The following is a 21,790-nucleotide window of genomic DNA, read 5'->3' as shown; positions in this document are numbered from 1 at the left end:
TTGATTTTCTAATTAGGGACCAGCTTTATTGCCAACTCCAATCACATGATTAAACAAAATTTCCCTACATTTATTGTTTTTGGAAGCCTGTCAATGAAGGTAAAGAATTTGACTAACTACTAATATGTCCACATTTCACACTCACATTTAGTATCTGGGGCCCCGTGCCCCCAGTCTTTGTTTCCATCCAAAGTCCCTCCTGCAAAATGCAGCCATTTCTGCTCCATAGTAGGAGGTAAAAATGATTGTTTTTTGGTTTTTTAAAAAATGTTTGTTAAATAAGTGAATCCACATTCAGAAGACGGCTACATAGCTCTTGTGTTGCCATCTTGTCTGTACAATGAGCAGCTCATGGATAGCAGACATGGCATACTGTCTTTGAAATATACAAGTGGGAGGCAGAGCTGTGTTTCGGAGTCAGACACACCTGGACTGGAGGTTTGTGACCCTGGGAAGAGAAGTGAATCTCTTTGAGCCTCTTAAAGATAGAGATAATGATAGCACCTGCATCCTAAATTGTGGGGAGGATTAAATGAATTGCTGAGAAGTGGATAGCTTTTAGGAGATAGTCTCTTGGGTGTGGACCTCACATCAGTCCCTGAGGTTGCCCAGCCTCTCTTAATTTTCTTCACCAACCAGTTTCTGAGCAGAGATCCGCCCTAGCTGACCTATATGGAGAATCATGTTTATTTCTGGGCATTTAAAGAGGACTATTTTTTTTCTTGGCTTATGAAAATTTATTATTGTCATGTTTTCACCATCAAAACTTACGATACTGGTCTTTCCTTCTTGCCTTTGTATAAGGCCCAAAGAGAGACACTGGCTACTTGGACAACCTTAAAGTGAACTCCAGGAATGTCACCGACAGCATGACCTTTGCGACCAAATCCAGCAATCAGAACCTCATCATTTTCCTCAATAACATTCAAACACCCATCATTGGGTACAAAGTCTGTGATTTTTTTGCCATTTTTTTCTTTTAAAGATTTTATTTTATTTATTTATTTGAGAGAGAGAGCGAGAGAGGGAACACAAGCAGGGGGAGTGGGAGAGGGAGAAGCAGGCTTCCCACCGAGCAGGGAGCCCGATGCGGGGCTCGATCCCAGGACCCTGGGACCATGACCTGAGCCGAAGGCAGTCGCTTAACCAACTGAGCCACCCAGGTGCCCCTTTTTTGCCATTCTTGATCAGCTGGACCCTGACACACTTCCTGATGGCAGAATTCGGCTGCTTGGCTTCAACTCCTACTTTTTCCAGCACAATTCCTTTTGCATGGGAAGCACCTCCAAAAGGGTTGGCCTTCAGGGCTGTGTCTAAATGGGCTTTCTTGTACAGTTTATCATGCCACTTCTGATCTCATCAGTGCCTGCAGAGCTTCCCAGCAGTATGGAGACCACGACACTTGTCCATCCTGCTGGGCCAAGGGCCTGAGCAAAAAAGCTTAAAGAGGACTTTGACCAGCATTATAAAACTGGCGTGTGAAAAATGGATTTTTATTTATTTATTTATTTTTAAAGATTTTATTTATTTATTTGTCACAAGCAGGGGGAGTGGCAGGCAGAGGGAGAGGCAGAAGCAGGCTCCCTGCTGAGCAGGGAGCCCGATGCGGGACTCAATCCCAGGACCCTGGGATCAGGACCTGAGCCGAAGGCAGACGCTTAACCGACTGAGCCACCCAGGTGGCAAAAAATGGATTTTTAGACATTCGATAAAAACTTAAAAAAATGAGTAAAGTATGGACTTTAGTTAATGATATTGCTCACTAGCTATGACAAATGTACAGTAGTAATGTTAACAATAGGAGAAACGAGGTGGGGGTTAATGTTATTGTAACTTTCTTATCAATCAAAAACTATTCTAGGGCGCCTGGGTGGCTCAGTCGTTAAGCGTCTGCCTTCAGCGTCCTGGGTTGGAGTCCCGCATCGGGCTCCCTGCTCGGGGGAGCCTGCTTCTCCCTCTCCCGCTCCCCCCTGCTTATGTTCCCTCTCTTGCTGTCTCTCTCTCTGTGTCAAATAAATAAATAAAATCTTAAAAAAAAAAAAAAACTATTCTAAAGTAAAACGTTTATTAGCTATTAAAATATCTATTAATATCAAAACTATAAGAAGTCAAAAATTTATATGCATGTTTATAATTTCTTCCTATATGTACATAATATTTCTATATGTATAAAATATCAGAATAAAAATGGAAAGGACTTTTTTAAAAAGATTTTATTTATTTATTTGAGAGAGAACAAGTGGAGGGGAGGGGCGGTGGGAGGGAAAGAAGCCTACACAGGGCTTGATGCTAGGACCCTGGGGATCACGACCTGAGCTGAAGACAGACACTTAACTGACTGAGCCACCCAGGCACCCCTGGAAAGGAATTTTTTAAATGGACTTCAGCTAGGAATAAGGAACACTTTGGTGAGATGATAATATTGATTACTTTCTTCAAAAGCATGGAACGCCTGGGTGGCTCAATTTGTTGAACGTCCTGATTTCAGCTCAGGTCATTATCTCAGGGTTGTGAGATCAAGCCCCACATGGGGCTCCGCACTCAGAAGGGAGTCTGTTGGAGATTCTCTCTCTCCCTCTGCCTCTCCCCCTCCCCCTGCTTGTGCTAAATAAATAAATAAATAAATAAATAAAATAAACCACACAGGCCTTTCATGTGAAGGACAAGATATATGCTGTATAGTGCCCAAGGCAGAAATAATGAGCAGAAATTACAGATGCTACAGTTTCACCTCAGATAATGATTAAAACTGTCCACACACATACACAAATGGACATATCCTGAAGAAGCATATGACCTCTTTCAAAGTTGTTCATAGAGGGGCACCTGGGTGACTCAGTTAGTTAAGCCCCTCTCTCTTTTTTTTTTTTAAAGATTTTATTTATTTGAGAGAAAGAGAGAGTGCACATAAGCAGGAGGAGCGGCAGAGGGAGAGGGAGAAGCAGGCTTCCTGCTGAGATCATGACCTGAGCCTAAGCAGACACTTAACTGAGCAATCCAGGCACCTGTACTTGATAAAATTTTATATATTTTATGACCATCTCCTTATCTTATGTCTATCTGTTCTATCTTGCCCTTTTCTATCTTTATGCTTTTTCCCCTACTTTTCTGCTTTTGATACATTAAGTTCCCCATGCACTAGGCTCAGACTTCCATTAGCTCTTTTCTCTCACTATATATGTACTGTATTTGTATTCTTTTATGTATGTCTGCCCAATCTCTCCACTTGTCCTTAGGGGTAAGATGACTTTTTTTTTTTGAGAGAGAGAGAGTGCACCCGCGCACACGTACAAGCAGGGTGGGGGAGGGAAGGGCAGAGTGCAAAAAAGAATCTTAAGCAGGCTCCACGCTCAGGTGAGCCCAATGTGGGGCTGGATCTCACCTTCCTGAGATCATGACCTGAGCCAAAATCAAGAGTTGGACACTCAACCAACTGAACCACCCAGGTACCCTGGGGCAAGATCACTTTTATGTATCTTTGTATGTCCAGTGTCTACCCTGGTCCTGGCACAGAATAGACATTGAACAAATAATTGTTACTTAAACACAGATTATTCTCAACAAAACTGCCAACAGAGCCTTAAGAGATGTGTGTTCAGTATTCTTTCTCGGCCAATATCTATGTATGGGGGAGCCTCATGTGGAACAAATCTCTATAATGCCCATTCCCTTGTGATGGAAAGAGTCTACATAATCACATACTGGATGGCCAGGTCATAAGTACAGATGTAGGATTACAGGGACACAGGTGAAGGGCATGACAAATAAACTGTTAGCAATTCTATTTTGCAAAGAGGAAAAACCTTAAAAATTTTCATTTGGGGGGCACCTGGGTAGCTCACTCAGTTAAGCATCTCTTTTTTTTTTTTTTTAAGATTTTATTTATTTATTTGACAGAGAGAGACACAGCGAAAGAGGGAACACAAGCATGGGGAGTGGGAGAGGGAGAGGCAGGCTTGCCGCTGAGCAGAGAGCCCGATGCGGGGCTCGATCCCAGTACCCTGGGATCATGACCTGAGCCAAAGGCAGACGCTTAATGACTGAGCCACCCAGGCACCCCAGCATCTAACTCTTGATCTCAGCTCAGGTCTTAATCTCAGTGTTGTGAGTTCAAGCCCTGCATTGGGCTCCAGGCTGGGCATGAAGTCTACTTAAAAATTTTTTCCATTTTTAAAAACTATTTTAATTATTAAAATAGTAAATCATATATGTACTAAAATAAAGCTAAAATCCTCTTAGAATACTATCTCTGGGGCGCCTGGGTGGCTCAGTCATTAAGCGTCTGCCTTCAGCTCAGGTCATGATCCCAGGGTCCTGGGCTCGAGCCCCACATTGGGCTGTCTGCTTGGTGGGAAGCCTGCTTCTCCCTCTCCCACTCCCCCTGCTTGTGTTCCCTCTCTCGCTGTGTCTCTCTCTGTCAAATAAATAAAATATTTTTTAAAAATAAAAAAGAGTGAATATTAGTAATGCTGCTTTTGGGTGGAAGTAAAATAATAAATAAAAATTAAAGAGGCTTGGGCTGCCTGGGTGGCTCAGTCGGTTAGGCATCTGCCTTCAGCTCAGGTTGTGATTCCAGGGTCTTGGGATCAAGCCCCAAGACCAGGTCCCTGCTCAGTGGGGAGCCTGCTTCTCCCTCTCCCTTTGCCCCTCCCCCTGCTGTACTCTTGCTCATTCTCTCTGTCAAATGGATAAACAAAATCTTTTTCAAAAATTATAGTGGCTTTAAAAATAGCTTATTTTTATCATACAGCAGAAGTCCAGAAGGCTCGAAGCTGGCTTTTCTGCAATTTCTTGACCATTGTCACAAGATGGCCTCCTGGACTCCAAGCATCACCCCTTCTACACAATCACATCAAAACCAGAAAGGCTAGGGTGGGATGTGGGGAGAAACTCTTCTTTCTTTTCTTTCCCAGAAATTCCCAGCAGACTTGCCCTTATATCACAGTCCAGGACTAAGGTCACAAGAGAGGCTGAGAATGCATGTACTTGGCATTGTCTGCCTCTACTGTGGGAGGCAGCCCTGCCAGTAAGGAAGATGGAAGAGGAGGTTTGACCTTGGTAAGGCAGCCAACACCGTCTGCCACAGGGGCCTTGTAGCTACGGTCACTGCATGCACCTTGCTGGTTTCTTATGGCCAATGAGCTAAAATATGAAATGTGTGCTGTCACTCGGAGTAGGAGGATCAGACAGTGGAAACTGAGTAGCTGGTAGAGAAAGGCAGTCTGATGAATCAGTAACCTGCAAGAGTCAGAAAAGCTGGACACGATGTCTAATCCACAAAGCCATTCAAGTCAGCAGGACAAAACTACCAGGTAATCAGCTGAATACTGAATACCAAATACTCAGAGTTCCCTCAGAAATCCTCTCTGGATCTTCCTCCCACTCTGAAGCCTCACACTTATTGAAAGTGATCTTTCTGTTGGGGTTTCCCCTCCTAAAGGTTTGACCAAAAGTTGACTTTGTATTTGTTTGTTCATGTTATTTAAGGGTTCTGTCCCAGCACCAGTGTCAGTAGACAAGAATTCACAGAAATCCAGAAGCCAAAAAAAAGAAAGGAAAAGAAATCCAGAAGCCAATAGTGGGCAGAGCATTGTTGACTCTGCTTATTAAAGATAATATGATCTGTCATTTGCATTGATTAATGAGGACACCCTCCCTTATAGAATGCAAAGAATAATGCCATGCCAGATTTTTGTTTCATTCAGTAGAATCCCATCGTCCCAGCAACCTCGAAAGAGCTATTCTTTTTTTTTTATTATGTTACGTTAGTCACCATACATTACATCATTAGTTTTTGATGTAGTGTTCCATGATTCATTGTTTGCATATAACACCCAGTGCGCCATGTAATACGTGCCCTCTTTAATACCCATCACCAGGCTAAGCCATCCCCCCGCCCACCTCCCCTCTAAAACCCTCAGTTTGTTTTTCAGAGTCCATCGTCTCTCATGGTTCATCTCCCCCTCCGATTCCCCCCTTCATTTATTCCTCTCCTGCTATCTTCTTTTTCTTTTTTTTTTTTTTAACCTATAACATATTATTTGTTTCAGAGGTACAGGTCTGTGATTCATCAGTCTTACACAATTCACAGCGCTCACCATAGCACATACCCTCCCCAGTGTCTATCACCCAGCCATCCCATCCCTCCCACCCCAACCCCCACTCCAGCAACCCTCAGTTTGTTTCCTGAGATTAAGAATTCCTCACATCAGTGAGGTCATATGATACATGTCTTTCTCTGATTGACTTATTTCCGAAAGAGCTATTCTCATTAGAGCTATTTTTCATTAGAACAAAATAGTTAATGTATAGCAAAACAAGGTGGTGGGGTGGTTGACTGTGAAGTGTGGACAAACATCTTTTGTTTTGTTGTTGTTGTTAATAAAAACATAATAATAAACATCCTGATCAAATTTGAAAGGCAGGTGTTCGAATATTTTTAATTACAAGGACTAGTGCATAGTGCCACAGTTAGTCAAATCTAGAGTTCCCATTTCAGACTTAGATCATAAATGTGGGCATTATTACCTTTTACAATACACCATTGATAGAACACCAACTTTAAAGCCAATTAAAGGTTGGCAATCTTCCTACCTTTGGCAAAGTAACACTTGTTAACAGTTCCCCTTGTGACACGTTTCAGCATAATCACTGATTTCTGGAAACCTTATTTAGCACTTACGGATATTTTGAAATCTCTAATGAATTTCTTTTTATAGACATTTTTATGTTTTACTTTAATTTTTTAAAGGTGTACGGGTAGTTCAATTTTATACACTCAGATGGTGTATATACCCAGATATTTATATGTGAAGGACAAAATGTTAGAGTATGTAGAATGATACTCTATAAATAATAGTTTGCTCATAATACTCAGATTTTAATGGTTCCATTTCTGAAAGAAATCTAATTGTACCCAAATTCATTCAGAAAAACTTCACACATTAGAACCTGAATATGCAGATGCCATTCTGTTTAATAAATTACAAGTTCTTGTCATTTAAGAATTGGTTAAAAAATAGAGTAAGTAAATTCTTTCACAGTTATTTACTTCAAATAAAAATGTTTTGGAGGCTAATAAAATCTTTTTTTCATTTCATCTGGAAATAATTTGATAAGCTTGGCAAAGATGTGACAAAACAAATGAGCTAAGAACATTCAAGTTATTTTAGTCTTGAGTTACTAGCACGGAAGAGAGAATGAGTTCACCAGTGAAAGAACAGCCTGATTATATGCTATGCAAATGCCAACGTAAAAATGAGCAATAGCTCATTTCTGGTGTTCTGGTATGTTTCAAGTAGATAACATTAATTCAAGATGACACAATGCATCCAGGTACTCAATATTAGAATTAGATGACATTAGCACAAGATTATGGAAAGCATCCTGATATTTAATATTAGAAATAGATAGTATTAGCATAAGATGATCCAATGGATCCTGATATTGACAGAAGATTGATTCAGATACAAGTAAGTCGTCTTCAAAAAAATCAGCAACCTTCAGGACTTGCTTATATCATTTTTGTTTTTTGTCATCTAGCCATGCATAAGTTAACAGTACTATACAGGATCAGGGGATCATAAAGGCCACATAATTTAACGTGTCTTTATCTTTAGCTAGCTATTCCTTGCCCCATGCAGTGTTTATGTCAGGAATAAATAACAACATAAACATTTAATTGTTCATTTTTTTTACAAAAAAAAAAAACTGTTGTTTTTAACTGTTGTAACCATTGCAAATTTAATTAAGTACATATTGTTTAGTTTGATTTAATAAACAGAAAGATTCTTCCAAAGACATGTGCCTGTTGTCTAGGAATAAGTTTTTAAAAGTTTAGAGTACTATACAATTTAAAAGTTTGTAAATGATGTTGCTAATGGTGAAAAGTCAGAAACAACCCCATAAATAAAAATCAAGGTTTGATGAAATAAATCACATCTTTATGTTGGCTTGGCAGGACAATTAGTTGCCTATCCTTATCAATTAACCTTTACTTCTTAGTAACAGCCTGATTTCATTCAGGGTGGCAGTGTACCCAACAAAAAGACTCCATTTTCCAGCAGCCCTTAAAGTTACAGCAAAGCCCCATGACTAAGCTCTGGCTGATGAGATGCAAGCAGAGCTGGGCTTCTGAGAAGGCCCCTTAAGGGCACTGATTCAGCCTAGAGAGTTGGCTTTTTGCACTTCTCCCTCTCTCCTTTCTGCTGATGTTGAACTCCAGCAGCCTATTTAGATCATGAACTGACCTTGAGGGCGGAAGCCCCACATGGAGCTTAAAGGAGCAAAAAGATAAAAGGAATTCATGTCCTTTCAGACTTGGTGGAACATGCCAGCTTCATGGGCATGTGAACTATGCAGTCATACCACGACCCTTGCTTAAGAGGTCTCCAGCTTGGCCTAACACTTTATTGTCGCCATCTCGAAATTCTTAATAATTTTGTCTTTGAAGTTGTGTTTTGTAAGTGAAGTCTGATAGAGCAACAGAGCATGTGCGTGAGAAGAGGGTGCGTGCAATATGCTAGTTTGCTGTTCCTTGTTGCTCTGTTTGCATACAGCCTCAAAAGCTCAGAATTCCTGTGGTTCCACAATGAGCTGGAGTTCAGCAAGACTCAGAGAGTTCAAGGAAAGTGTGTTACATCTACAACTGATTTAGCTGGGTCTCTGACAGCCCTGAGAGGCTACACTTTCCATTTGAACTAGAACTTGCTATGCAGAGAGAAGGCAATGGCATTTCTAGAAACATGACAATCAAGGAACCCTGCTGTATCATTTCTGACTCATGTTGCTCTCCTGTAGTGGTCAACACCTTACCCTGGAAATGACGACATAGAAGGAAAAGGAAAGACAAACCACCCACAGTTCTTTTCCTTTCAGTCCTTCTTACTCATTAGTAAGCTGAAGATAGAGAGTGTTGGTAGAAGGTGTGTATATCAAGAAGTAAAATAAAAACAGTTGATTTAATTTTGTGTAACGTTGTTACTGTCCCGGTAAGAACAAGGTACAAATACTTGCACAAGTTATGATACATGAATTATGTGATTTTAGTGATTGCCCATATAAATGAAATATTTTTATATTTGCATTTAAAACTGGCATTACTTAATATAAAGATGAAGGGTAAAATTCATACTAACAATTTAGATTTTTCTTTCTTTTGTTTTATTTATTTATTTATTTTAAAGATTTTATTTATTTATTTGACAGAGAGAGACACAGTAAGAGAGGGAACACAAGCAGGGGGAGTGGGAGAGGGAGAAGCAGGCTTCCTGACGAGCCGGGCGCCCGATGCGGGGCTCAATCCCAGGACCCTGGGATCATGACCTGAGCCGAAGGCAGACGCTTAACGACTGAGCCACCCAGGCGCCCCAGATTTTTCTTTATTTTGTTACTTAGAATAACATTAAAGGGGCGCCTGGGTGGCTCAGTCATTGGGCACCTGTCTTCGGCTCAGGTCATGATCCCAGGGTCCTGGGATTGAGCCCCGCATCGGGCGCCCGGCTCGTCAGGAAGCCTGCTTCTCCCTCTCCCACTCCCCCTGCTTGTGTTCCCTCTCTTACTGTGTCTCTCTCTGTCAAATAAATAAATAAAATCTTTAAAAAAAAAAAAAAGAATAACATTAAATAGGAAATACAAAAACACCATGACAAGTCAAGAGACAGTTTTTAGAAGAGAAGAAGAATCTTTATATTTTAGTATTGTAATGGGATTTCTCCTACTTTTTAAACAAGAGGACCCACATTTTCATTTTGTGCCGGACCCTGCAATGATGAAGCCAGCCATGACTTGTTGGGGCCAATCTACTATCAGTGATCTGCCTTCTTTTGTGGGGTTTTTTTTTTTTTTTAAGATTTTATTTTTAAGTAATCTCTACCCCCAACGTGGGGCTCATGCTTACAACCTCGAGATCAAGAGGTGCATGCTCTACCGACTGAGCCAGCTAGGCTTCCCCCTGCTTTTGTATTTAAATCACTGTTATTTTGTTATAGTCCAATCTAATCCTAAATAACACTTGTAGAATACAATGTGGTCACTAAATCACTGCTAAAGAAGGATATTTGATTATTGGGAACACTTGCTTTTGTTAGGTTTTTAAAAAGTGGGGTAGGCACAGTATGTGACTTAAAAAAAAATACACACATACACACATATAGGAAAAAAAAAAAAGACCAGACATGATTATATAAAAGTGTTCATAGTGTTTATGTTTAGGGTTTGGGATTATTAATGATATTTATTCTCAGTGTGTGTGATTTTCTATATTTTTCAGTTTTCCTAAAATGAATATTGATTACTTTTATAATTAGATAAAATTTAGAACATTTACAAATGAATCGTGAACTAGAAACTATGTAAAACTGAGCCTCATGTAATTTTCTATAGTTTCCTTAATTTGGGGTTTTTCAAATTATAAAATGATACAGGCTGGTTGTATCAACTGAAATAATGCAAAGTTATATAAAGAAAAAATTGATCCATCTCTCTATTCTATCTCTGCTGTGTCTAAGGTAAGCACATTAAAAGATTAATACATATCTTTTTTTTTTTTAAAGATTTTATTTATTTATTTGAGACAGAGAGAATGAGAGAGAGCGAGCACATGAGAGGGGGGAGGGTCAGAGGGAGAAGCAGGCTCCCTGCCGAGCAGGGAGCCCGATGCGGGACTCGATCCAGGGACTCCAGGATCATGACCTGAGCCGAAAGCAGTCGCTTAACTAACTGAGCCACCCAGGCGCCCAAGATTAATACATATCTTTCCACAAATTATGTAGTATAATCAAACCTATGTAATTTGTTCATCACACACACACAGAGAAAAAAGAGAAATTGAATGATTTTTAGGTTTACCTGTTTTCTGTGAAATAGAACCTATTATACACATTGCTCCACTTACTATTTTTACTTAATATATCATGAACTTCTCTGTAAGCCAAAAGATATAAATTTAACTTTATCATTTTTCTTATTTCTCAATACATGCATAGAGACATATCATTTTATATTTTGTATTCCACCTTACCCATCTCATTTCGGAGCTTGGAGTTGTCTTTTAAATAGAATTTACTAAACGTTCTGTTATGCTGTGGAAGGTAGGAGGTGGTTTGTACCATTGGGATATTCCTTCTGAGTGGATTCACTCTGCCAATCTTGATCAGAAGTTCATCAAAGGAAATGCTTTAAATTTGTGGGTTTTTTTTTTTTTTAAGATTTTATTTATTTATTTGTCAGAGAGAGAGAGAGAAAGAGCCAGTGAGCACAAGCAGGGGGAGTGGCAAGCAGAGGGAGAAGCAGACTCCCCGCTGAAGAGAGCCCGATGTAGGACTTGATCCCAGGACGCTGGGATCATGACCTGAGCCGACGGTAGATGCTTAACCAACTGAGCCACCCAGGCACCCCTATCCTCTTATTCTTTAAAGGGAAACTAGATTTGGTACCTTGAAGAAGTAAGCCAGAATATAATTTAGTATTTATTAGTTTAACCTTAGAAGGCTGGGGAAAACAGGAGCTTTCAGTAATACCTGGAGTACCAAGAGTAGTACCTGAGGAGGCATTGAGGGAATCTTCTTAGGGCTGCAGAAGAATTACAAAATAGATTCTGTTGATATTTAAAATTAAGGTTATTTGTACATGATACTGAAAACAGATTTGTAAGTCATGTCTCAAAACTGACCAGTTTGAGGCTTTGTGTAGACAAAGTCTCAGCGAATTCTCAGTGACCTCAATGTTCTTACTAGTATGAAATGGTTAAAGGATTCTGTCTATTCTCAAGTGCATAAGCATGCACTTAACTGCACTTAAATCTTCATTTAATCTGGCAAAGAGTTACTCTACAAACCAATGGTTCTCTTATCATTTTAAAATATATTACATGAATAATTAAGTTGTGTCTTCTCCGTACCCAAGTTCAGCATTGCATCATCTACTGATAATGAATCCACACCTTCTTAATGTTGCTTATTTATGGCTTTGTCATCATTACCAATTATTCACTGTGCACGGACTGTGCTCAGCAGTCTCTGCTGATGAGACTAGAAAATGTTCCTATCACCCCAGGAAACATGTAATTACCCTTTGGGGATTATTTTCTTGAAAAAAAAATTGATGGAGTTTTTCTTCCCCAAATAAGTGGGCAGGAAAATCTCTACAGGATGCAAACATAAAACATAGCTGGAACAGCCAGAACATTGAATGTATTGTGAAAACAAGAGGAAATAAGAGAAAGCCCTCAAGTCCGATAGCCAGAGTATCTTTCTGAAAGCTAGATCTTTGTCACCAAAGATAGAGTTGGGCCAATTTGTTACTGTAAGGGCTTTGCCCACAACACAGATAGAAAATAAAAATTAAACTAAGAAAAATAAAATTCAAGTGAACCCTCTGCTCCAAATGCATATCAAGAAATGACTACTACTCCCCCAAGCAAGGTTATGAGGCCAAATATGGTGGCTAAAGAAGGCCTTGTCCTCTAGGACTGGCCTGGCCAAAGGCAAGTTTGTGCAATAGGAAGTGTGTCCCTGGAACACTCACTCTGTCTCCAAACAGCTCCCTTTGCCCTCTGGAGCCCCCTCTCCTCCTCCCTCTCTCCAGCTCTCAGTGGTCTCTCTGTCCCTGGCTAAATTTTGCTCTCAGTTGGCCGCTAATTAATGGATAAGAGGGTACGTTTGCAGAGAAAACAGTGCTGCTAAGGATTTACAATGTCTTTATATGTTTCAACGTTTTCCAGTTATTAGAAACAGAGAGGAAAATTCAAATTAGTAGAAAAACCAGTTTGGCTCTAGCTCAGTAAACCCATCTGGCAATTTAATAGAATCAAACCTCTGTAATTAATTTTGCATCGTATTGTGTTAAATGACCCTAAGGATATCTAAGCAGCAGAGATAGAAGAGGATGGTAAAAGTTACAGTGCTTTTGGAATTTTCTTTTCCATCGGGTCGAAAAAGTCGTGGGATCTACCAGAGTCTGGAAAAATTGCTATTTTCTTCTTTGATATTTAGTGTGTGGGGAGGACCACCACCAGGAGAACTGTAATCGGAAAGTTTTGGTCTGTGGGGGTTCAAATATAGGCTTCGTAGGCTTAAATATCAGGAAAATAGAGCTGAAGCACCAGTCACTTCCCACCTAGCATAAACAAACAGGCTGAAAGATGGTGCGAGGGAAAGCTTTAGTATGTCCTCTGGCCAAATTCTATATTTAACAGGGTGAAACCTACATTTGATTAGACTCAAGAGTAAAAAAAATTAAGTCAACATAAGAAAAATGTTAGCTTAGTTAAGTATGAATTTTTACTAAGATGTTATATTCTTTTACATCCTTCTTTTAAATGGGAGATTTTTCATAGTTAATTATAGCTGTAAGTTATATGGCTACATTTTCCTAACGAAGAGTTTAAATTGCTGAGGTAGTTTCCATTCTTGAGACCAGGGATCTTCAAAATTCTTTGCATATGTAATCCTGAAAGAATTTTGAAAAATATAGGATCCCTTTTAATATTTTACATTGATATCTAAAAATGTTGCACCTTGGGCATCTGGGTGGCTCAGTTGGTTAAGCGTCTGCCTTCAGCTCAGGTCATGATCCCAGGGTCCTGAGATCGAGCCCCGCATCGGGCTCCCTGCTCGGCAGGGGAGACTGCTTCTCCCTCTCCCTCTGCCACTCCCCCTGCTTGTGTTCCCTCTCTCTCTCTGTCAAATAAATAAAAATCTTAAAAAACAATAAAATAATTAAAAATGTTGCACCTTGAGTTTAAATTATTGTAAAGAATGTACTTCCTGCTGTATTGTAATTTGAATATACACTTTCACTTTTTATCAAGTCCTTAGAGCTGTAGGTTTATCTCATTTGGTTTATGGAATCAGTTATATATATATTATATATATAACTTATTCCATATATATATCACTTTTGAAGCCAGTCTTTGTTGTCAAACTGATCGGCTAAATCAGACTTATTATCATTTTAAAATTTAAATGATTAGGATAATATCATTTCGAATCTTAATTCCATGTGACAGGGACAGAGGAGATATAGATAAGGTGTGGAGACTTGCCAATAATTTGTTGCCTAGATAAAATAAGACTTAAGTGCTTTTTCCTGAGGCTTTCTTTGCTTTATTTTGGGGTGGGGAAGGGGAGGATGCCCCCTCAGAGGCAGTGTTTCATTATCCACTTAGGAAGTTCCTCCCAGATTTTTACAGCCTGGAGCAATGCACCAAGAGAAGACTCAAGTTAGGAGAGAAGTAGGGTGAACATGGAAAGGTCTGGCAGCCCTCGGGAGGACGGCTGTTGAGGAAAGAGATGTGTGGAAGTCGAGAATCTGGAAACTGATCGCATTAAAACAATCCAAGTGCTGTGGTTTGGTTTTTTTTTTACCCCAAAAAGAAGATTTTTTTTTTTTTTAAGATTTTATTTATTTATTTGACAGAGAGAGAGACACAGCAAGAGAGGGAACACGAGCAGGGGGAGTGGGAGAGAGAGAAGCAGGCTTCCCGCTGAGCAGGGAGCCTGATGTGGGGCTCCGTCCCAGGACCCTGGGATCATGACCTGAGCTGAAGGCAGACACCCGGCGACTGAGCCACCCAGGCGCCCCACGCTGTATGTTTTTAAAAGGAGAGTCTTCATGTATGCCGGGAGTATGAGTACCCAGTCTGCTGTGCACACTTCCTTTTTGGAAGAAAAATGTGTAGGCTCCAAAGATACAGTCTACAAGATAGCCTTCCAGTGATGAGACACTCAAACAGCATTGGGCATTCCAGAAACTCAGTCGGACGAAGGGAACTACTTTAATGCTTCCCATTATCAGAACAGTTCACATTCCACGACCTATGTCTCATATTTTGGTACAGAATTTCTAGAGAAGAAGAAGGCTGTAAGACACAACATTATATAGCTGGTATAGTAAGAGTGAGGGAACAGCAATGAGATTATTTAATTATTCTATTTTGCCTCGACTTAAGTGGCATAAGGCATCTTCTGATTTGATGTTTCCACTGAAGGTGCTAAATTATTCTATCACATTAAGTGAAAACTTTTGTCCCCCAAGTGCTTTACATGCTTTATTTTATTTAATCCTCACAACAAACATATGAACTCTGTTATCATGCTAATTATACTCATGAGCTTCTTAGTGAGCTCAGAGAGCTTAAGTGATTGGCCCAAGGTTCCACAATTAGTAAGTGGTAGAGGCAGGGTTTAGATCATAAATGACTCATAGGCCTAATTCCTTAATATAACTCTACACCACAGTTATTGATTTCTTTCTTGTTTTAAAAAAATTTTTATTTAATTTAAATTTAATTAGGGAGCCTGGGTGGCTCAGTCAGTTGGGCATCTGCCTTCGGCTCAGGTCATGATCCCAAGGTCCTGGGATCAAGCCCCGCATCGGGCTCCCTGCTCAGCAGGAAGTCTGCTTCTCCCTCTGCCCCTCCCCACTGCTCATGTTCTCTCTCTCTCTTTTGCAAAAACAAATAAATAAAATCTTTAAAAATAATAATAATTACTTAAATTCAATTAATAAACATATAGACATTAAGTGAAAACGTAAAGTAATACCGCATGTCAGAGGGGTTGAAAGCATGCAAAAATTGTGCTCCACTTTGCGAATACCAATTGTACAAAAATCTAACCTTCATAATAGAAAAGCAACTATGTCAAAGGAATACTTCAAAGGACATTCTTTGGCATTACTTTATGTTAAATATGTGTTCATTTTAAAATTCTTTCCCACAAAGCATTATTTTCCCTGTTCTTCTCCAGGAATGGTAAAAACATCCAAAAAGAGCTAGCCCTGAGGAAGGGCAGGAAGGGCCAGATCTCCACCAGAAGCAGGTGTTTGTTGTTTTTGTTTTTTCAGCACTCTGTCTTTCATCTTCAGGTACCATTTCCCCATTTCCCCTGGAGTATTCTACTTGATGTAGAAAAGATGTTAGGATTCGAAGCTAACGGCCAAGAAAGAATTCTTGAGACTCTTTGGTGCGAAAAGGTGGTTTTATTAAAGGACAGGACCCATGGGCAGAAAGAGCGGCACTGGGGTCATGAGGAGTGGCCCATTATATATTTTCAGGTTGGGAGGGGGGTAGGGATAGCATAAGTCTCTAAGGAATTTTGGAAGCAAGGTTTCCAGGACCTTGAGGGGGCTACCTATTGTTAGGAAAAGGTCATTTATGACTGTCTAATAAAACCTGAGTCATGAGAGCCTTCAGATGTGTATCAGTAGGTCATATGCTTGGGGGATGATTGCCAACACGTATCTTGGGGGAGGGGGGTAGAGATAAAGGAAGTTTCCAAAGGAATTTTTATATGTTAAAGTAGACTTACAGGATCCTGGAGGGTCAGGCTAAGATTGTGTTTTGCCCTTAGCAAAGTATTAACATCAAGGCAGCTGAGTCCCTAGAGGAAGGTCACTCTGCCTGTTTCCAGGACTTGTCAATGGGCTGTAGGTAGTAAGGAAATTTAATGCTTTTTCTTCTTCCTTTGTTTACCATATCATACTTCCCTCACTCCACGTGGTTCTGGGCTGCCACTTTTGCTCCCCCATCATAGAAGTTGGCCTGTGGTATAAGTCTAGCAGTTATACTATCTCATCCTCCTGACCATACACTGGCCCATGGTAGGCACATGCCCACGCTGGGCCAATTAGAGTCCTTCCCTGGGATATTTATATGAAATTGGGACCACTTCGATGAAGTTGCCCAAATACAAAAGTGTTGAGTTTTGTTGAATTTCTTATGGAAGGTGATAAAGAATGGAGTTTTTCCACTGGGATCTAACAGAGACCAAAATCTGGCAGGCCACATGGGTAGAGTGGACAGGGAAAGATAGAAAGAGGCAAGTAAGGACACATAAATTATTAAAAGGGCTTGAGCTTCCCCAAGCCCTGGACTGGTATTCAAATATTTACTTACATCACAGGTAAATCTGAGATAGTGAGGCTCCCAGTAACATATAAATGACAAGGTCTAAAAACCAGTGGTCAACAAGTGAAGTTGCTGGGACAGATGGAACAGGAAAGGCCGGTGACATCACTTTTAGGCAAGCCGCATGCCAATGGGCTTGTTTGCATTGATGGAATTTCCTGTGCTGAAAGGAACTGTGTATGCAAGGGGAGAGGGTTGCTAGGTTTTTAGAAGAGATGTAGGCTGGTTCACCGTCAAGTTCTGCAAGGTTCGGAGCAAGCTGGGGGATGGGATTGGTGTGTGGAGGGTACTGAGGCAGCTGTGATACCTGTGTTTCAATAGTGCCACCATGTGGCTGTGACATCAGCAACAGCCTAGCCCTAGCCCAATATACCACCTTGATGGACCCGCTGAATTTCTAGTTTTCTCTTCTGGAGATCACTAAGTAGGGCTAACCACCAAGTTCCTGAGGTATGGATTTCTTACGGTAGGAGATGGGGAATGGTTACAGAGCAGGGATTACAGAGAAGAAAGATATTTTCATGACCTCAGAGAAGTATTATTTGGATAACAAAGGTAGATGGGTCCTCATTTTGATACCTAGGTCAGAGAACTGGAAGTTATAGATAGTGGGCTACTAGAGTTGGCTTGTACCAGTTTGCGAGAGCTGACTGTTAAATTTTCAGTAATTTTGGGGGCACCTGGGTGGCTCAGATGGTTAAGCGGCTGCCTTCGGCTCAGGTCATGATCCCAGGGTCCTGGGATCGAGCCCCACATCGGGCTCCCTGCTTCTTGGGAGCCTGCTTCTCCCTCTGCCTCTCTCTCTCTCTCATGAATAAATAAATTAAAAAAAAAATTTAAAAAAAATTTTTCAGTAATTTTGCAAGTTAGTTATTAAGCAAAGCTGTCATGAAAAATTGACTACATAGGTCAGAATTAGTGACCATAGAATTATTAGGAAAAGAGCAGATTGAGAGGCAACTCCATTTGTCAAATCATAGTCCAATTGCAACCATATGTTGGCTAGAGATACAAAAATTTAGTAAAAATCAATACAAGCATGCTCTAAGAATCCATTAGCTATATGGAAGGTACAAGTTTCTGTAATTTACCATTTTCTCATTATTTGTAAATTGTACACCACACATCCTTCATATTATACAAATTTATAATAAACATATATTTATACATACTTTTTTCCCTAAAGAGCTGGCTGTTAAATATTTACTAGCACACCACTGCTTTTAAGTTTTATGTTTATAATGGATTACTTATAATAACAAAATATAAATAATTTAAGTAATTTCATTCCACTCACCCACTGAGTTCCGGACTAATATGATTTCATCCCAAGTCATACTCTATCAATGCTATAAAAAGTTCAGGCTGTTACCAATGCTTAATAGGAATACCCATTCAGTTATTTCCTTAAATGTTTTGATAGTAAATAGACAAGTAAATTCCTATGACGTCTATGGTAATACTTTAAAACCATCCTGAAATGCTAAGTGCCTAATATTTCTGAAAGAAGACATCCCACTGATATAGTTCAACTTTACATAACTACATAAGTGGTTAGATCTCACAATGAGCTAAAAGTACACAGGTGAGGGGCTCCTGGGTGGCACAGTCAGTTAAGTATTTGACTCTTGGTTTCAGCTCAGGTCGTGATCTCAGGGTCATGAGATCTAGCCCCACATCGGGCTCCATGCTCAGCATGGAGTCTGCTTGAGATTTTCTCTCCCTCTGCCCCTCCTGCTTGTGTTCTCTCTCTGTCTAAAATATGTAAATAGTTAAAAAAAAAAAAAAAGAAAAGAAAAGAAAAGAAAAGAAGCAGACAGGTGAATTCTTTTTTTTTTAAATCCAAATCAGAAGAATTAGGGAAAGGCTTCCCATTTGAATGTCAAACTGCACTCTTTGGTCTGGATGCAATTAACATGATAGTAAAGGAATAAAAATCAAAAAAGGAAATAAAATCATAAGACTGAAGAGAATAAGATGAGAATCACCAACAGATGAAAGATTTTTTTGATTTTTGTTTTTTTAATTTATGGAAGTCAGGAAAGAGATGAAATTATGTGATGGATTAAACAGAAGGAAGGAAGCCACAATGCAGATACAATGAGTGGCAGTAGGAATAAGTCTGCCCAAGTAGAACTTCAGAGATATTCTGGAGTTGGAAACTTGGAGTCAAACTGTCAAGTAAGCAATAGAATAAGATAAAGATATTCAAAGACTCAGAGTTCCCTTTCGTGGGAAGTTATTTGTCGTATTTGAGAAAAAACAAGGAGGGAAATCAGAGAGAAAATGACCTGGAATACAGAAAACATGGGACTAACCCAGTCTTCAATCAACAGAAATCCCAAATGATTGCTAATGCTGCAGGTCTAAAAATAAGCTTTTCTTTCTTTTTTTTAAAAAAAATTTTATTTATTATTTATTTGAGAGAGAGAGCACACGAGAGAGGGGAGGGTCAGAGGGAGAAGCAGAGTCCCTGCTGAGCCGGGAGCCTGATGTGGGGCTCAATCCCAGGACCTTGGGATCATGACCTAAGCTGAAGGCAGTTGCTTAACTAACTGAGCCACTCAGGCGACCCCAGAAATAAGCCTTTCCAAATTAGAGCAAGTATTCAATGGAAACTATAAACAAACAAACAAATAAATAAATAAATAAATTCTATGCTACACATAGAATAAATAAATTGTTGGAAGATATTTGGATGTGGTGAAGCAGGCATGTTCCATTTCTCAAAGGAAAAAAATAAAGAAAGAAAAGAAAGAATTAGAAGCTCCAGAAAATCAAACAAAACTCAAATAAAGCTGCTGTCCAAATATTGATCAATCGAAAATGCAGTATAATTTTGAGCAGTTGGAATAACATAAGGAAAAACAATCTATTTGACTATGATGTAAAAAATGTATGCATCTGGCTCAGTGAGTGGATTTGTGCTGTGCTGGGCGTGCTGTACCCTCTTTCACATAGGGAGCTAAGTCCTAGAGGCAGTTGCCAACTGCCAAGCAACAAGCTGACATTGGCTACAAGAAGTTCTCTGCCTTCATGATGCTCCCCACTGTTTTTTGGGGCTACCTGTGCAGTGCCCAAGACTACTACAATTTCCACCTGCACAGTTCCCAGCACTAGGCTGCAGAAGAAGAGAAGACCTAAGGGTCCTGTAGAACTGGGAAGCTTTTTTCCCTGAGCAGAGAGGCCTGAGGTATGCTGTTGAATGATCTCGCATGAAATCATTTCCAAGTGGAGAAAACTAGGGCCTTAATGGTTTTTAAATCCTGCTGAGAAAAAGTGCCCATATTTTCTCTGGTACTGCCAGTTTTGGGGAGGCTGTCAAATCAAAACAGGAATGGGAGGATTAGGCAAACCTACAGACATTAAATATTTTTCCATGTCCCAAAAAAAGTGTATGCATCTTTTATTTTTTAAAAAGATTTTACTTATTTATTTGACAGAGAGCGAGAGAGCACAAGCAGAGGGAGTAGCAGAGGGAGAGAGAGAAGCAGGCTCCTCACTGAGCAGGGAGCAAAATGCAGGGCTCGATCTCAGGACCCTGGGATCATGACCTGAGCCGAAGGCAGATGCTTAACCATTTGAGCCACCCAGGCACCCCTATTTTATTTTTTTAAAGATTTAACCACGCTGGCGGGAACGAGAAGCTGGTCAAGCTGGAGCCTGGGCTGAAGGTGTGCGGGGGTGATGACCGGATCGGGGCCCTGACTCACAAGGTCACGCACCTCTCCACACTGCAGGTGGGGTCTCTCAACGTCAAGTGCCTGTCCACACCGTGCCACACTTCTGGACACATCTGCTACTTTGTGAGCAAGCCCAGCATCTCTGAGCCTCCTGCTGTGTTCACAGGTGACACCTTGTTCGTGGCTGGCTGTGGGAAGTTCTACGAAGGGACAGCGGATGAGATGCACAAAACCCTACTTGAGATCCTGGGCCGGCTCCCTCCAGACACAAGAGTGTACTGTGGCCATGAGTATACCATCAACAACCTCAAGTTCGCGCGGCACGTAGAGCCCAACAACGCTGCCATCCAGGAGAAGCTGGCCTGGGCCAAGGAGAAGTACAGTATCGGGGAGCCCACGGTGCCATCCACCATCAAGGAGGAGTTCACCTACAACCCGTTCATGAGAGTGAGGGAGAAGACCGTACAGCAGCATGCTGGCGAGACTGACCCCGTGACCACCATGAGGGCCATCTGCAAAGAGAAGGACCATTTCAAGGTGCCCCGGGACTGAGGCGGCTGTGGGGCCTGGGGTGCCCATGGCCGCCACCACTCTCAAGGACATTTGGGTATTCAGATGTTTTAGATAAATTTCCTGCCAGGAGTGCAGGAAATCCAGTCTTGGTTTAATTTTAAATTAATCTCAAAGCCCTTTGCCCGTGTTATCAGATGTTCTAATGCATATTTATAAGAGAGAAAAAAAAAAACCCTCAAAAAAAACCTATGTGTTGCTCCTGAACCAGTCCCTGGGACCAGAGGAATTGCCACCTGCAGATCAGCTTAGGTCTGGGTTCCAGCACCAGTCACCCTAATGAGGGTGATGGCATTACCCTTTGTTCAAAATAGCCTTGCTCTGGAACTGGGTGTGACAGTTTCTCCCGGCACACACGTGAAGAGTCATACTGGTTACCTCAATTAAGATATAGCCAGGAAGTGGAGATGGATATGGGTATCAACCAACAATAACCATTATTCCCACCCTAATCTTCCTCAGTGCTGTTATGAAAGTTTTTTCACTGTTGCCTGAACAAAATCATCCCAGTTTACATCAAATTATTGTCAAAGAAAACCAATTAATTTCTCTTCTGCAGCAACAAACAGAATAAAGCCTGACAATAATGATCATGATATGTCTTTTGAAGAGATATGACTTACAGGAA

General features: G+C 40.6%; 2 protein-coding genes across 2 annotated transcripts; one reads left to right on the top strand and one right to left on the bottom strand.

Annotated features, from left to right (window-relative positions):
• Positions 1 to 767: 767 nt before the first annotated feature.
• LOC118021362 (40S ribosomal protein S23-like) lies at positions 768 to 1,410 on the bottom strand. The gene is given in 2 exon segments (XM_035021439.1): positions 768 to 976; positions 1,179 to 1,410. Coding segments are annotated over 2 exon segments (441 nt in total).
• A 6,023-nt stretch (positions 1,411 to 7,433) lies between these two features.
• LOC118021297 (hydroxyacylglutathione hydrolase, mitochondrial-like) lies at positions 7,434 to 21,276 on the top strand. The gene is made up of 3 exons (XM_035021402.1): positions 7,434 to 7,472; positions 8,800 to 8,924; positions 20,529 to 21,276. Exons 1-3 carry the CDS (start codon positions 7,434 to 7,436, stop codon positions 21,142 to 21,144), a joined length of 780 nt encoding a protein of 259 aa, XP_034877293.1. The 3' UTR covers positions 21,145 to 21,276.
• The last annotated feature ends 514 nt before the right edge of the window (positions 21,277 to 21,790 follow it).

The sequence above is a fragment of the Mirounga leonina genome, unplaced genomic scaffold, assembly GCF_011800145.1.
Source record: "Mirounga leonina isolate KUSES-001 unplaced genomic scaffold, KU_Mleo_1.0 Mir_174, whole genome shotgun sequence".
NCBI lineage: Eukaryota > Metazoa > Chordata > Mammalia > Carnivora > Phocidae > Mirounga > Mirounga leonina.
This window is presented reverse-complemented; position numbering and strand designations above follow the sequence as displayed.

What these genes read in the sequence shown, in the direction of transcription:
- LOC118021297 (XM_035021402.1), top strand. Translation starts at nt 7,434, where the DNA reads ATGGATCCTGATATTGACAGAAGATTGATTCAGATACAA. An exon ending in GAAGATTGATTCAGATACAA is followed by an intron (nt 7,473 to 8,799) that starts GTAAGTCGTCTT and finishes GCTCTCCTGTAG; the next exon opens with TGGTCAACACCTTACCCTGG. An exon ending in ATAGAGAGTGTTGGTAGAAG is followed by an intron (nt 8,925 to 20,528) that starts GTGTGTATATCA and finishes ATTTTTTTAAAG; the next exon opens with ATTTAACCACGCTGGCGGGA.